The sequence below is a fragment of the Salvelinus namaycush genome, chromosome 20 (genome assembly GCF_016432855.1).
Source record: "Salvelinus namaycush isolate Seneca chromosome 20, SaNama_1.0, whole genome shotgun sequence".
NCBI classification, from domain to species: domain Eukaryota; kingdom Metazoa; phylum Chordata; class Actinopteri; order Salmoniformes; family Salmonidae; genus Salvelinus; species Salvelinus namaycush.
Window position 1 is genome coordinate 34,610,551 of NC_052326.1, and position 16,921 is coordinate 34,627,471.

The 16,921-nt window shown below is 46.7% G+C and overlaps 1 protein-coding gene across 1 annotated transcript in view; it reads left to right on the forward strand.

Moving 5' to 3' along the window:
- LOC120064778 (disco-interacting protein 2 homolog B-A-like) overlaps positions 1-16,921 on the forward strand; it is an 82,552-nt gene that overhangs the window by 47,760 nt on the left and 17,871 nt on the right. Inside the window, exons 3-17 of the mRNA XM_039015382.1 lie at positions 6,205-6,384; positions 8,101-8,226; positions 8,385-8,768; positions 8,867-9,016; positions 9,845-9,964; positions 10,177-10,374; positions 11,560-11,651; positions 12,143-12,253; positions 13,956-14,079; positions 15,529-15,638; positions 15,714-15,816; positions 15,952-16,016; positions 16,125-16,218; positions 16,313-16,432; positions 16,683-16,797. Of these exons, the coding sequence (XP_038871310.1) occupies positions 6,205-6,384; positions 8,101-8,226; positions 8,385-8,768; positions 8,867-9,016; positions 9,845-9,964; positions 10,177-10,374; positions 11,560-11,651; positions 12,143-12,253; positions 13,956-14,079; positions 15,529-15,638; positions 15,714-15,816; positions 15,952-16,016; positions 16,125-16,218; positions 16,313-16,432; positions 16,683-16,797 (2,092 nt within the window). The remainder of the gene's footprint in view (positions 1-6,204; positions 6,385-8,100; positions 8,227-8,384; positions 8,769-8,866; positions 9,017-9,844; positions 9,965-10,176; positions 10,375-11,559; positions 11,652-12,142; positions 12,254-13,955; positions 14,080-15,528; positions 15,639-15,713; positions 15,817-15,951; positions 16,017-16,124; positions 16,219-16,312; positions 16,433-16,682; positions 16,798-16,921) is intronic.

Here is a 16,921-nt window from a genome sequence, read left to right on the forward strand (position 1 = left end):
GACTTGGGAGGAGATACTGGAAAGTAAGGGACCTTGGGCACAACCGGGAGAATATCGCCTCCCTCGTGAAGAGCTGGAGGCAGCTAAAGCCGAGAGGAGGCGATATGAGGAGGCAGCACGGAAGCAAGGCTGGAAGCCCGCTAGTAAAACCCAAATATTTCTTGGGGGGGAGGCTACAAGGGAGTGTGGCGAAGTCAGGTAGGAGACCTGCGCCAACTCCCTATGCTTACCGTGGAGTGCGAGAGTACGGGCAGACACCGTGTTATGCGGAAGAGCGCATGGTGTCTCCTGTACGTGTGCATAGCCCGGTGCGGGTTATTCCACCTCCCCGCACTGGCAGGGCTAGATTGAGTATTGAGCCAGGTGCCATGAAGCCGGCTCAACGCGTCTGGTCTCCAGTGCGTCTCCTCGGGCCGGCATACATGGCACCAGCCTTACGCATGGTGTCCCCGGTTCGCCTACACAGCCCAGTGCGGGTTATTCCACCTCCCCGCACTGGTCGGGCTACGGGGAGCATACAACCAGGTAAGGTTGGGCAGGCTCAGTGCTCAAGGGAGCCAGTACGCCTGCATGGTCCGGTATATCCGGCGCCACCTCCCCGCCCCAGCCCAGTACCACCAGTGCCAACACCACGCACCAGGCTTCCAGTGTGTCTCCAGAGCCCTGTTCCTCCTCCACGCACTCACCCTATGGTGCGTGTCTCCAGCCCGGTACCACCAGTTCCGGCACCACGCACCAAGCCTCCTGTGCGTCTCCAGAGTCCTGTGCGTCCTGTTGCTGCTCCCCGCACTAGCCTTGAGGTGCGTGTCCTTAGCCCGGTACCTCCAGTTCCGGTACCACGCACCAGGCCTACTGTGTGCCTCAGCCGGCCAGAGTCTGCCGTCTGCCCAGTGCCGCCTGCACTGTCCGTCTGCCCAGTGCCGCCTGCGCTGTCCGTCTGCCCAGAGCCGCCTGCGCTATCCGTCTGTCCCGAGCCGTCAGAGCTGCCCGTCTGTCCCGAGCCGTCAGAGCTGCCCGTCTGTCCGGAGCCGTCAGAGCCGCCCGTCTGTCCCGAGCCGTCAGAGCCGCCCGTCTGTCCCGAGCCGTCAGAGCCGCCCGTCTGTCCCGAGCCGTCAGAGCCGCCCGTCTGTCCCGGGCAGCCAGAGCCGTCCGCCAGTCAGGAGCAGCCAGAGCCGTCCGCCAGTCAGGAGCAGCCAGAGCCGTCCGCCAGTCAGGAGCAGCCAGAGCCGTCCGCCAGGCAGGAGCAGCCAGAGCCGTCCGCCAGGCAGGAGCAGCCAGAGCCGTCCGCCAGGCAGGAGCAGCCAGAGCCGTCCGCCAGGCAGGAGCAGCCAGAGCCGTCCGCCAGGCAGGAGCAGCCAGAGCCGTCCGCCAGCCATGACCAGCCAGAGCCGTCCGCCAGCCATGACCAGCCAGAGCCGTCCGCCAGCCATGACCAGCCTTAGCCGCCAGCCAGCCAGGATCTGCCAGAGCCGCCAGCCAGCCAGGATCTGCCAGAGCCGCCAGCCAGCCAGGATCTGCCAGAGCCGCCAGCCAGCCAGGATCTGCCAGAGCCGCCAGCCAGCCAGGATCTGCCAGAGCCGCCAATACGCCAGGATCTGCCAGAGCCGCCAGCCAGCCAGGATCTGCCAGAGCCGCCAGTCAGCCAGGATCTGCCAGAGCCGCCAGTCAGCCAGGATCTGCCAGAGCCACCAAAGCGGGTATTAACTATGGTGGAGTGGGGGCCACGTCCCGCACCCGAGCCGCCGCCGTAGGAAGGCCCACCCGGACCCTCCCCTTCTGTGTCAGGTTTTGCGGCCGGAGTCCGCACCTTTGGGGGGGGGGGGGGGTGGGTACTGTCACGCCCTGGCCTTAGTTATCATTGTTTTCTGTAATATTTTGGTTAGGTCAGGGTGTGACAGGGGGGATGTTTGTCTGTATTTGTCTCGTCTTGGGTGGTTGTATGGTATAGGGGGTTTTGGTAGAGTATATGTGTTTGAGTGTAGGTGTCTAGGTATGTCTATGGTTGCCTGAATGGTTCTCAATCAGAGACAGCTGTCATTCATTGTCTCTGATTGGGAGCCATATTTAAGGCAGCCATAGGCATTAGGCTATTGTGGGTAATTGTCTATGTCTAAACGTTAGTAGCTTGTGTCTGCACTTTCGTTTTGTAGCTTCACGGTCGTTTGTTGTTTTGTATAGTTTGTCAGTGTTCTTCGTTTCGTCTTCGCTAAAATAAAAGAAGATGTATTCACTTCACGCTGCGCCTTGGTCCACTCTCTCACCGAAAGACGATCGTGACATTTATACATTTTATGAAAATATTGTATGTTGTAAAAGCACATGTAGAACCTAATGACATTTTGTAAGATTGTATCAGATTATAGGATTATTTATTTTTGAGAGTGTGCAATACTCTTTTTATCTTGTGATGTAACATAGCATCACTAACTGACTTCGTCACATAACATCTGACCCGCAATAGCATCTGCTAAATATGTGTATGTGACCAATAACATTTGATTTGATTTGAAGTTCCCGTTCAAACTGTGAATGAGAGACTGATGAAGTGTGTACAGCCTGTGCAAAAAAACAAAGCAGAGCTCATGCCTTTCATGCCACTTTTTTCAAATCATCATTAGAGTCGCATCATGCAGACTTAGAATGTATTCAAAATCAAAACATATAGCCCAACATTTGTATCACAACAGGGTTGCACATTTTTTAGGGTTGCACATTTTGGGGATAATTAAGAGGTGGAAACTTTCCGTGGGAATTAACTGGAATATATGGGAATTAACGGGAATATATGGGAATTAATATTAATACCATTTAAATGTAGATGTTTTTTTGCATTGGATATATTTACCATGTCATATGGAGACAGAAACATAAACCTTTTACCTTATCATAAGTAGACATAATTGCAAATTATTAAATCCTTCCAATAGAAATGTAAAAAACAATTTAGTTACGAATTGAACTTTAATTAAATAAGTTCACTCTTCACATGGGAGGATTTCACTGAACAACAAAAGAAAGGGAATATTGAATGATCCCCAATGATCCATCACATCTCCCAAAAACGTAAAATCTGTAAAATGATAGTCTAGAAACTAAACCTTTGGTTGTCTTCCTCTCAGGCTTCCAAGTCTTCTCCCTGGACCTCTTCAATGTCCACCTCTTGAACATCAGACTCTGAGGCCTCATCTTCACTGTCACTTTCCAACCTTGTTGAGGATGGCTCGTTGTTAGGCTCAAAAAGCCTCAAATTAGCACGAATGTCCACCAATTCTTCAACCCTTGTATTGGTCAGCCTGTTGCGTGCTTTGGTGTGTATGTTCCCAAACAAGGACCAGTTGTGCTCTGAGGCGGCTGATGTTGTTGGGATTTGGAGGATGATGGAGGCAACAGGGGAAAGTGCCTCAGATCCACAAAGTCCCTTCTACCAGGTGGCTGATGAGATATGTTGGCACTACTGCCATATTGCATCTCCATCCCAAAGCCCTTGCTTGGAAGTATACTTCGCCAGACTGCCAAGAACCTTTCCCTCATCCAGGCCAAAGTGGCGAGACACGGTAGTGATGAGACCACAGGCGTTGTTCATCTCTGCCCTAGACAGGATGCTCTTGCCAGCATACTTGGTGTCCAACATGTACGCTGCGGCTTTTATGGGCTTCAGGCAGACTTCTTCACACTTATTAATGTATTTTTTTTTTATCAACAGTGAAGTGGGCAGGGCAGTACGGATTTATTCTCTTACATCTGCAAGCAGAGTCTGAACATCAGACAGGATGGCATTGTCTCCCTCAATCCGTGCAATGGCTACTGCTATAGGTTTCAGGAGTTTCAGGCTGCTTACAACTCTCTCCCAAAATACATCATCCAGGAGGATCCTCTTGATGGGGCTGTCCGTATCGTCAGACTGTGATATGGCCATTTCTTGGAGAGACTCCTTCTCCTCCAGGAGACTGTCAAACATGATGACAACACCATCCCAACGGGTGTTGCTGGCAGCTTCAATGTGGCGCTCTTATTCTTCTCACTTTGCTTGGTGAGGTAGATTGCTGCTATAACTTGATGACCCTTCATATACCTAACCATTTCCTTGGCTCTCTTGTATAGTGTATCCATTGTTTTCAGTGCCATGATTCAATGCATGAGCAGCACAGCCAATGGGTGTGATGTGAGGGTAGGACTCCTCCACTTTAGACCAAGCAGCCTTCCTGTTCGCAGCATTGTCTGTCACCAGTGCAAATATCTTCTGTGGTCCAAGGTCGTTGATGACTGCCTTCAGCTCATCTGCAATGTAGAGACCGGTATGTCAGAATACTGGTTGAGGGATGGAGATGATGTTGTTAATTATTCCTTGCACACGAACATTCAACCACCCACCACCCATCATAGATGATTGCAATACAGTCTGCTTTCTCTATGATTTGCTTGACTTTCACTTGAACTCTTGTTGAACTCTGCATCCAGCAAATTAGTAGATAAAGCATGTCTGGTTGGAGGGGTGTATGCTGGGCGAAGAACATTCAGAAATCTCTTTCAATACACATTGCCTGTGAGCATCAGAGGTGGTTGTTGCATACACAGCTCGAGCAAGACATTCATCAGCATTTCTCTGACTACTTTCCTCCATTGAGTCAAAAAAACTTTCATAAGGACCATAAGCTGTTGCTATCGATAAGGTGTCTGATTCATCATTTTCACCTCGAATAGAAGTAGAGGGACTTTTCTCAGAGGTTGTGAGTGCTGAGGGAACTTTATGCACTTGGCCAGATATTTCTGCATCTTTGTTGCATTCTTCACATATGATTTGGCACAGTATTTGCAAATATACACAGCTTTTCCTTCTACATTAGCTGCAGTGAAATGTCTCCACACATCAGATAGTGCCCGTGGCATTTTCGTGGCATTTTTTAAAATTAGATATATATGGACACAGGTGAATAAACACTCCTCAGTTAGCAGGCTCAAGCAAGCGAAACCCCACATGGTAGCAAAATCTAACTAGCAGAAATGGTTAAGTTAGAAAGGATTTAAACACACTTTGCTGTAGGCTACTATTTACAAGTTAACAAAAAATCATCTATGTCATATAAAATATATTCACCCCACCCAGTATTGTAATCAAAACTTACCAGAAAGCATGTAGTCCTTGGCTCAGACAGTGTAGTAGTGTGGGCTCAATAGCATCTCATTAGTGTGCAAGATCTTGAGAATCAGCTGAACATGTGATGGAAGAATGCACTGTGCATGCATTGAATTGGGGATAGATTAACCAAAATATGCCACAAGACCTAGAATTGCCTTATGTGTATCCCACAAAAAAGTTTCACTGTCATAAGCTAACTTTTTTTATGAATTTAAGCAAAATTCCCCAAATTCCCGGGCTTAACTTCCCATGGAAAATGTCTGTGAAAATCCCTGAAAATTACCGGAAAGTTTCCGACCCTTTGCAACCCTAATCACAACTAAAGTTGCATAAATAACTCTAACTTAAACATATAGGAGGACCTTCTTTGTTAACCACTCAACACAGAATAACTGCATGTACGCACTCCCTCAAATAGTTTTGGAGAAAATATCCTTTCTGTTTTATTCAGCTATGTTCAATCGTATTCTTCATACTATAAAATAATATAAAATAATGCCACGGAATTCTAAGCAAATCTTGTCTGCTAAATTAACTAGTGTAGCCCACAGCCATATGGCATAGCCAGATTAGGGCCTAACCTAAATCAACTCAGAGTATGCTATTCTGTTCTTCTGAAATATCATTTATCTTTAGACCAGTCTAAAATAAATAATGGATGTATTGTGATGGTGTAGGTTATATAACATGGATTTATTAGACTTTTCAAAATGGAAATGTTTCAAAGGTCTGCATCAGTGGCTTGTAGGCTGTGTGTCGAAGCCCAGAGATGCTAAATATGTTAATTAACGGTCAATTACCGTGAGACCGACAGTTATTTGCTTGACAATCACCAGCTGACAAATTTTCATGACCGCCACAGCCCTAGTCAGGTCAAGGGTCAAGGGAAGAACTGAAAGCGTGGAGAGTTCTGAGCCCTTTCTGTTAGTTCTGAGCCCTTTCTGTATGGAAAGGACATCTGTATACATGTACTACATCTGTGATACATGACCTTCTATATACTATATACTTTGTTTACTGTCTTGTGATCTCCTAATCATCTACTTAATTTTTGTTGTGCTCCCCAGTAGAACCTCCCCCCCCTGCCTATGACGCGCATGCTCCTGGTCCTAGCAACGCCTCTGGCTCCACCCATGTCAGCGCTCACACACAGGCTCCTCCCCCCAGCTCCTCTTCTCGCTACCATGATCGGCGCTCCCGACGACCGCACCGCAGCGGAGGGACCAGGGATGACCGCTACCGATCAGGTGAGCAACAACTTCTCTCCTTACATAAGTTTAATATTTTTTTTATTTTTTTATTATTTTTATTTTTTTAAATAAGTTTACATTTTAAATAGACACTTAAAGTCACCTGAGGAAATCCAGTCATAGTCAATAATGTTGAGTTTTTCATTCATGTTAGGTTTGATCTATTCTCTCAGTATTTGATTTAATTTCGATCAATATAACCAGTAATATAGTTTTGAAGCAGAATCTCGTAATCCCATAATTGTCTCAAATACCAATAAAAGGGCAGCACTGCTTTGCGCGTGAGGTACAGAGAAAGGAAGACAGCGAGGGTGTGGGCAAGAGGATGGAGAGATGTAGAATTAGCTGTCAGCAATATTATTGATGTTTAGATCCAGAAGGGCTTGTCTTGTGTGCACGTGTATGTAGCCTATATGCATTTACATGGGTGTGTGGAAGGTAGCAGCCAGTGTGTGTGTGTTGCTAGACTGAGGTGCTTCTAGTGTGTATGTGTGTAGTCTCTGCTATTCATTTGTTAGTTGCCGTGTGGGGCCGGAGAGGTGGAGGAGAGACGCCTTACAATGTTAACATTTTAACACGTGGATATAGGATATAGGTTCATCAACCTCACCTATATCCACGGAGACGCCTCTCGGCCTCTCAGACATATGTGATGGTCATTCTCTCATGTTTCTATGGTGATGAATGATTGGGCATACAGGAAGAATGGAAACAGAATAGCAGTCTAAATTTAGAAGAATCAAATGTTATCTTGTGACATTCTATAGTGTTGGTTAAGCAATGTGTTGTTTTTGATGATGGTTTATGTAGATTCTCTTCCATGTAGCTATGTATTTTGATTGTATCTCTCATGAAGAAATGTATCTGTGGGTGCCAGTGTGTCTTCTGCACGAGTCCTCCCTCTCTCTCTCTGTGTGTGTGTGTGTGTGTGTGTGTGTGTGTGTGTGTGTGGGGGGGGGGGGGGGGGGGGGTGTTGGTTGGGTGGGTGTTGGTTGGGTGGGTGGGTGGGTGGGTGCGTGCGTGCTTGCGTACATGACTGCGTGCCTGTGTGTGTGGTGTGTGCGTGCATGTGTGTATGTACAGTGCCTTCAGAAAGTATTCACACCCCTGACTTTTTCCACGTTTTGTTGTTACAAAGTGCAATTAAAAATGATTTTAATTGCAATTTTTTGTCAATGATGTACACAAAATACACTGTAATGTCAAAGTGAAAGAAAAATGTGAACATTTATAAAAAATCGATGGAAAATAAAACATGAATATATTTTGATTCGATAAGTATTCCAAAACGTCAAGGGGTGTGCTGTGAATACTTTCTAAAGGTAAGGGATGGGTGAGGATGGTAATAGACCCTCTCTCCAGCACACAAACAGCGGTTTCCTGTTACAGCAGGACCTAACTGGCGTCTCTTCTCCTCTGATGGTTAAAAGTCAAACGTCACTTCAGCTTTTACTGTTTTGACAGAACACTGATTGTCTTTATGCATCAATATCTATCGAATAACGATTATTGAAAGGTCTCCGTCATTGGCAGTTTCACTTAGATTTCAGAAGAAATCTGTAAAACTCAACTTTATCTGTGGGTGTTCTCATGTTCAAGTTCTTCCTCTCCATCCCTATCTGAGCATCCAAATTCTAAAGGGTCATTTCTTCCTCTTGCCTTCTTCTCCTCTCTCTCTCTCTCTCTCTCTCTCTCTCTCTCTTGTTGCCTCAGATATCCACACAGAGACGGTGCAGGCTGCATTGGCCAAACACAAGGAGGAGAAGATGGCACTGCCCATGCCCACCAAACGCCGCTCCACCTACGTCCAGTCGCCCGTCATCAACTGTACCCCACCAGGTAGCGTAGGACTGACCCCCTCAAATCAGCCTGACTGCTTCTATTTCCTCAGGAACAGCCTACGTAAGCTTTATTGTTAGTACTGTAGAGTTTAATCCTAATGTCACACGCTCTCTTTCTAATTCTCTCCATCTCTCTTACGCTTTCTCCTATCTCAGACTCGTCGTCAGGTTCAGAGAATGAGGGTGCTCTGCTGAGGCAGTCGTCAGTGGGAGCCGATTTGGAGGCTCTGGACACTCCCTCTCTGCTGCAGCCCCCCAGTCTGCAGAGCCCTGACTCCTGGATCAACCACTCTGTCCAAGGCTCGTCCACCTCCTCCTCTGCCTCCTCCACCCTGTCCCATGGAGAGGGCAAGCCCCAGCCTCAACCATCCCAGCCCCAAGCCCAGCCCCAGTACAAGCCCCAGTATCAGCCCCAGTATCAGCCCCAATATCAGCCCCAATATCAGCCCCAATATCAGCCCCAGTACCAGCCGCAGTACCAGCCACAACTACAGCCACATCATCCAGTCATAGCTGACATGCTGGCTCACGCACGCATCGGTAAGATATGTCCTCATGATCACAACACTAGAACGCCATGACCTGTCACCCTATATTAGGTAAACTGAGCAGATAAAATCACCCTGCCTTCCTCCCAGGCCCTTCAGAGAACAGTGCCCCCCCAGATGTGACAACAGCGGCCCTCCAGGCCAGGGACTTCTCTCAGGTGGACCGGCCCAACAACCCTCCCGTGGTCCGGGGGATGAGCCGCGGACAGAGTCGCTCCGGCATGATGGAGACAGCCGACGGTAAGAATAGCATCTTTATTAAGGTCACTGTGTGTGTGTGTGTGTGTGTGTGTGTGTGTGTGTGTGTGTGTGTGTGTGTGTGTGTGTGTGTGTGTGTGTGTGTGTGTGTGTGTGTGTGTGATGGGTCACGTAGGAGTACGGAAGTGTGTATGTGTGAGATTGTGAGTGTGTGTCCTCGTCGATTCATACAATTTTGCATTTCCATTGAAAATAACTTTTTTGAAGTAATAAGTATTTTTTCTTGAATAACATTTTGCTTTCCGACTGGCACCATATCATTAACCAAACCATGTTGCTTTCTTTTCTTCTGGTCTTTTTCCACCCTGTCACATGTTGTTTTGACTGGCAATAGGTAACAGAAGAGGTAACACATTCCCTATGAGAATATATACGTCTGTGTACTGTTTGTGCCTTTGTGACTTGTTCTTACCCTCTGTACCGTATGATTTTAGGGAGAATAGTAGATCTCTGAAACCAGAACCATCCTCTGAAACTGATGAATCCTCATGTGTTTTCCTGTTATGAATCCAATGATTCCTATTCCCTTCTACCTCACTCTGACCCTCCCAGTCCTGGTGTAGAGGGAGCCCTTTGTCTACTGGCTTTCATTCTAAAAATAATTTAAGAATTGACCACCCCCAGTGGCCAGCTTGCAGTGGGAAATTATGATGTGGATTAAAAACTAGCAGACTGTGAGTGGAGAAATGTTCTGGCGAAATAAGGCAAGCCAGAGTTGTGTGTGAAATCAAGACTTTGTGTATCGGGGCAGGGAGAGTGTGTATGTGTGTTTGACAGTGTTTGTCGGACCACCCACCCCCCACCCTCCAGGTGTCCCGGTTAACAGCAGGGTGTCCACTAAGATTCAGCAGCTGCTCAACACCTTGAAGAGGCCCAAGAGGCCCCCCCTCAGTGAGTTCTTCATGGACGACCAGGAGGAAATTGTAGAGGGTGAGTCACCATTTATTCTTCAATCAGTAGATCTCTCTTAGCCTGGTCCCAGATCTGTTAGTGCAGTCTTGCCAACTCCAGTCAGCACAAACAGATCTGGGATCAGACTATATCTCTGTCAATGTCACCTACAATATTTTCATGTCCACCCCTCTGTACCAACCTCAAAGGTGCTCTCTGGTTAATACTGCTCCCCGCGTCTCCTCCTCCAGTGCCTCAGCCGGACCCCAACACCCCGCGGCCAGAGGGACATCAGATCATCCCAGTGAAGGGGGAGCCCCTGGGGGTGGTCAGTAACTGGCCCCCTGCCCTCCAGGCTGCCCTGGTTCGCTGGGGGGCCACACAGGGCAAGAGCCCCGCCCTCACCGCCTTGGACATCACTGGCAAACCCCTGTACACACTGACGTACGGTAAGAAACTTGGCCCACACACAAACCCCTGTACACACTGACGTACGGTAAGAAACTTGGCCCACACACAAACCCCTGTACACACTGACGTACGGTAAGAAACTTGGCCCACACACAAACCCCTGTACACACTGACGTACGGTAAGAAACTTGGCCCACACACAAACCCCTGTACACACTGACGTACGGTAAGAAACTTGGCCCACACACAAACCCCTGTACACACTGACGTACGGTAAGAAACTTGGCCCACACACAAACCCCTGTACACACTGACGTACGGTAAGAAACTTGGTCCACACACAAACCCCTGTACACACTGACGTACGGTAAGAAACTTGGCCCACACACAAACCCCTGTACACACTGACGTACGGTAAGAAACTTGGCCCACACACAAACCCCTGTACACACTGACGTACGGTAAGAAACTTGGCCCACACACAAACCCCTGTACACACTGACGTACGGTAAGAAACTTGGCCCACACACAAACCCCTGTACACACTGACGTACGGTAAGAAACTTGGCCCACACACAAACCCCTGTACACACTGACGTACGGTAAGAAACTTGGCCCACACACAAACCCCTGTACACACTGACGTACGGTAAGAAACTTGGCCCACACACAAACCCCTGTACACACTGACGTACGGTAAGAAACTTGGCCCACACACAAACCCCTGTACACACTGACGTACGGTAAGAAACTTGGCCCACACACAAACCCCTGTACACACTGACGTACGGTAAGAAACTTGGCCCACACACAAACCCCTGTACACACTGACGTACGGTAAGAAACTTGGCCCACACACAAACCCCTGTACACACTGACGTACGGTAAGAAACTTGGTCCACACACAAACCCCTGTACACACTGACGTACGGTACGTCACAGTCTTAACCCCCTCATGGTAATACGATTGCTTACATTTAAATAACTCTACTTACTCTATAGGGAGGTTCAAGGTCTGTCCCTGGATCATTTATTTCTTATATTATTTCAGGTTATTGTTGGTACTATACTGTAGACATGGTGTGGATAGAGTAATCAAAGTAATGGAGGGTTATGAGAGGAGGAGTATGAGATTGATTGTCAGAGTTTTCCACTGTTATTTACGATGCCCGCCCTCCCTCTTTCCTCTCTCCTCCTCCCTCCTCCCCTTCTCCCTCCATCAGGAAAGCTGTGGAGCCGCAGTGTGAAGCTGGCCTACACCCTCCTCAATAAACTGGGGACCAAGAACGAGCAGGTCCTCAAGCCTGGGGACAGGGTGAGACACACCGACTCACACTACTTCTACTTCCCTCTGTGTCGTAATGATATAGCGTCAAAACAATCCCATAAATTAAAGCTGCAATATGTAACTTTTTGGGCAATCTGACCAAATTCACATAGACATTTTTGTTATAGATCTGTCATTCTCATTGAGCACATGTCTAAGAAGCGGTAGATATATTCTACGGGCACTATTTCTATGCTTCCCGTGCTTAAGTTTTTCATCTTTTAATTTCGGTTTTGTACACCAGCTTCAAACAGCTGAAAATACAATATTTTAGCTTATAGAAAATATATTTGATAATGGTTTAGATGGTACAATGATTCTCTACACTACAGAATACTTGCTTGTTTTTTCACATAAACTGAAATGAGGCGAACTATTTGAATTTTAGCAACCAGGAAATGGCGGAGCGATTTCTGCATAGTGGACCTTTAAGGTCCATACATCAACTTAGTTTTTTTTTTCTTTTTTTTTTCATGTAGGTGGCTCTAGTGTACCCTAACAGTGACCCTGGGATGTTTTTGGTGGCCTTCTATGGCTGCCTGCTGGCTGAGGTCATCCCTGTCCCTATAGAGGTACCTCTGTCTCGCAAGGTAAGGGACATGCCATTGGAACTTATTCAAACTCACATTGACATGCTGTTACAGTGCCTTGCAAAAGTATTCATCCCCCTTGGCGTTTTTCCTATTTTGTTGCATTACAACCTGTAATTTAAATTGATTTTTATTTGGATTTCATGTAATGGACATACAAAAAAAAGTCCAAATTGGTGAAGTGAAATAAAAAAAAAAATACTTGTTTCAAAAAACGGAAAAGTGGTGCGTGCATATGTATTTGCTATGAAGCCCCTAAATAAGATCTGGTGCAACCAATTACGTTCAGAAGTCACATGATTAGTTAAATAAATTCCACCTGTGTGCAATCTAAGTGTCACATGATCTGTAACATGATCTCAGTATATATACACCTGTTCTGAAAGGCCCCAGAGTCTGCAACGCCACTAAGCAAGGGGCACCATGAAGACCAAGGAGCTCTCCAAACAGGTCAGGGACAAAGTTGTGGAGAAGTACAGATCAGTGTTAGGTTATAAAAAAATATCAGAAACTTTGAACATCCACAGAGCACCATTAAATCCATTATTAAAATTAGAAAGAATATGGCACCACAACAAACCTGCAAAGAGAGGGCCGCCCACCAAAACTCACGGGCCAGGCAATGAGGGCATTAATCAGAGAGGCAACAAAAGATAACCCTGAAGGAGCTGCAAAGCTCCACAGCGGAGATCGGAGTATATGTCCATAGAACCACTTTAAGCCGTACACTCCACATAGCTGGGCTTTACGGAAGAGTGGACAGAAAAAAGCCATTGCTTAAAGAAAAAAATAAGCAAACACGTTTGGTGTCTGCCAAAAGGCATGTGGGAGACTCCCCAAACATTTGGAAGAAGGTACTCTGGTCAGATGAGACAAAAATTTAGCTTTTTGGCCATCAAGGAAAACGCTATGTCTGGTGCAAACCCAACACCTCTCATCACCCCGAGAACAGCATCCCCACAGTGAAGCATGGTGGTGGCAGCATCATGCTTTGGGGATGTTTTTAATCGGCAGGGACTGGGAAACTGGTCAGAATTGAAAGAAGGATGGCGCTAAATACAAGGAAATTCTTGCGGGAAACCTGTTTCAATCTTCCAGAGAGTTGAGACTGGGACGGAGGTTCTCCTTCCAGCAGGACACTGACCCTAAGCATACTGCTAAAGCAACACTCAAATGGTTTATTAAGGGGAAACATTTAAATGTCTTGGAACGGCCTAGTCAAAGCCCAGACCTCAATCCAATTGAGAATCGGTGGTATGACTTAAAGATTGCTGTACACCAGATGAACCCATCCAATTTGAAGGAGCTAGAGCAGTTTTCCCTTGACGAATGAGCAAAAATCCCAGTGGCTAGATGTGCCAAGCTTATAGAGACATACCCCAAGAGACTTGCAGCTGTAATTACTGCAAAAGGTGTCTCTAAAAAATATTAACTTTGGGGGGGATGAATAGTTATGCACGCTCAAGTTTTCAGTTTTTTTGTCTTATTTCTTGTTTGTTTCACAATAAAACAATATTCTGCATCTTCAAAGTGGTAGGCATGTTGTGTAAATCAAATGATACAAACCCCCCAAAAAATCTATTTTAATTCCAGGTTGTAAGGCAACAAAATAGGAAAAATGCCAGGGGGGTGAATACTTTCGCAAGCCACTGTATATCTGCTCTGTGATTGACTCCATTTCTCATTGTTGTTCTGCCACCAGGATGCAGGCAGTAGTCAGGTGGGCTTCCTGCTGGGCAGCTGTAGTGTGAGTTTGGCCCTGACCAGTGAGATCTGTCTGAAGGGACTTCCCAAGATGCCCACCGGAGAGATTCTACAGTTTAAAGGTCAGGAGCTGCCTCTATTACTGGCCGTGTTCCAGAGCATCAATGTCAAATCAAATTTTATTGGTCACATACACATGGTTAGCAGATATTAATGCGAGTGTAGCAAAATGCTTGTGCTTCTAGTTCTGACCATGCAGTAATATCTAACAAGGCTGCATTCATTGTAGCTCGGGAGCTGGGGTATTTGGGGATTTTAACAAGGCTAATCTGAAAACAAGACTCCCTAAATTCTATCAGCATATCGATTGTGCTACCAGGGCTGGTAAAACCCTGGATCATTGTTATTCTAACTTCCGCGACGCATATAAGGCCCTCCCCCGCCCTCCTTTCGGAAAAGCTCACCACGACTCCATTTTGTTGCTTCCAGCCTACAGACAGAAACTAAAACAAGAAGCTCCCGCGCTCAGGTCTGTTCAACGCTGGTCCGACCAATCTGATTCCACGCTTCAAGACTGCTTCGATCACGTGGATTGGGATATGTTCCGCATTGCGTCCAACAACAACATTGACGAATACGCTGATTCGGTGAGCGAGTTCATTAGAAAGTGCATCGGCGACGTTATACCCACAGCAACGATTAAAACATTCCCAAACCAGAAACCGTGGATTGATGGCAGCATTCGTGCGAAACTGAAAGCGTGAACATCACTGATGCACTTGCTAATTAACTCGCTCACCGAATCAGCGTATACATCAATGTTGTTGTTCGACGCTATCCGGAACATATCCCAGTCCACGTGATCGAAGCAATCTTGAAGCGCGGAATCAGATTGGTCGGACCAACGTTGAACAGACCTGAGCATAGGCGTTTCCTGTTTTAGTTTCTGTCTATAGACTGGGAGCAACAAAATGGAGTCGTGGTCAGATTTGCCGAAAGGAGGGCGAGGGAAGGCTTTGTATGCGTTGCGGAAGTTAGAGTAACAATGATTCAGAAATTTGCCAGCCCGGGTCGCGCATTCGATATGCTGATAAAATTTAGGGAGCCTTGTTTTCAGATTAGCCTTGTTAAAATCCCCAACTACAATAAATGCAGCCTCAAGATATGTGGTTTCCAGTTTTCATAGAGTCCAATTAAGTTCCTTGAGGGCCGTCGAGGTATCTGCTTGGGGGGGATATACACGACTGTGATTATAATCGAAGAGAATTCTCTTGGTAGATAATGCGGTTGGCAAGGAATTCTAGGTTAGGAGACCTATTATTTGTAGATCAGTCAGCTCTTGCTCCGTCACAGCTGACTGACTAAGTAAACTGACTGATCTACAAATAATAATGAGTAGTTATTTAGGAAGCCAGGTGGTTTTCGTCATCGAGTCGGCGACTGCAATCTGGTCGATCTCAAACACAACTATTGTCTCTAGAGATCCAAATGTGATACCTTTCCTCTTTCGCTACGAGTCTCTTTTTAATGAAGTTGATTGGCTGGTGTATGATATTGACTGTCTCTTATAGGCTGGCCTCGGCTAAAGTGGGTGGTGACAGATTCCAAGTACCTCACCAAACCTGGCAAGGACTGGCAGCCCCACATCCCTACAGCGAACACTGACCCTGCATACATAGAGGTGAAATGTGTGTGCACATGCATATGTGTGTACTCCTAATCTAATCCTAAATAATTGTGTTTTCTCTCCCTCTAGTACAAGGCTAGTAAGGAGGGCACAGTGATGGGTGTGGCTGTGTCTAAGGTGGCCATGTTGACCCATTGCCAAGCACTGACCCAGGCCTGCAACTACTGTGAGGGTGAGAAACGACTCTATATGAGAGAGGCATACTCTATCGTGAGAGTAAGTTTATGGCATCTTTATGAGGATGATACACAGGGAACAAGTGTTTAAAGGATGCTTCTCATAGGGACTTATCTGTTTCTGTTCTTAGGTGAGACATTAGTGAACGTTCTGGACTTTAAAAAGGACATGGGCCTGTGGCATGGAGTTCTCACGGTGAGAGTGTGTGGGTGTTTGTCGATGGGGGGGATAATAGTTACAGGTAAACTGATTTCATATCATATGTATTTCCATTTAATAAGTTGTATTTTGTTGTTCTTTCAGAGTGTAATGAACAGGATCCACACCATCAGTGTGCCCTACGCTGTGATGAAGGCTTGCCCTCTCTCCTGGGTTCAGAGGGTCCACATACACAAAGGTAGTTACACCACCTCCACAACTCTCTCTCTCTGTGTGACCATGAGAACACTGTGAGGTTAATGTACTCATTTGTCCCTCCTCTTCCCTCGTAGCGCGCGTTGCCTTGGTGAAGTGTCGTGACCTGCACTGGGCCATGATGGCACACAGGGAACAGAGGGACACCAGTCTGGCATCACTGCACATGCTCATCGTTGCTGATGGAGCCAACCCCTGTGAGTGTGAAATGTAGTCCATGCAGGGAAATGTAGTCTCTGGAAGCCACACTGGAACTACAGGTGGCAGACATGCTTGGAACTGGTCTGCATGGCAACTTCCAGGCAGTCAGTGGGGCTGACATAGAGCAAACGTCCCACATGCAATAGGACAATTGCAAGTGAAAAACAAAGCCCTGTATGGTTAGAATAGATACCCTCTAAAAATGGTCAGTGTTGTGAGATGTCTCTATCTGTGTCTCTCCCTTAGGGTCGGTGTCATCCTGTGATGCCTTCCTCAACGTGTTCCAGATCCACGGGTTGAAGCCAGAGGTCATTTGTCCCTGTGCCACCTCCCCTGAGGCCATGACGGTGGCCATTCGCAGGTAGGATACCTGATGGGTCTTCATGGCGAATGTAACAGTTTTTGTTTTGTTTTGCTAATTGGCAAAATGTGTTTGTAGTGTCCTGATTTGCCGCTGGAAAAATGGGAGTAAATTAAAGTTACAT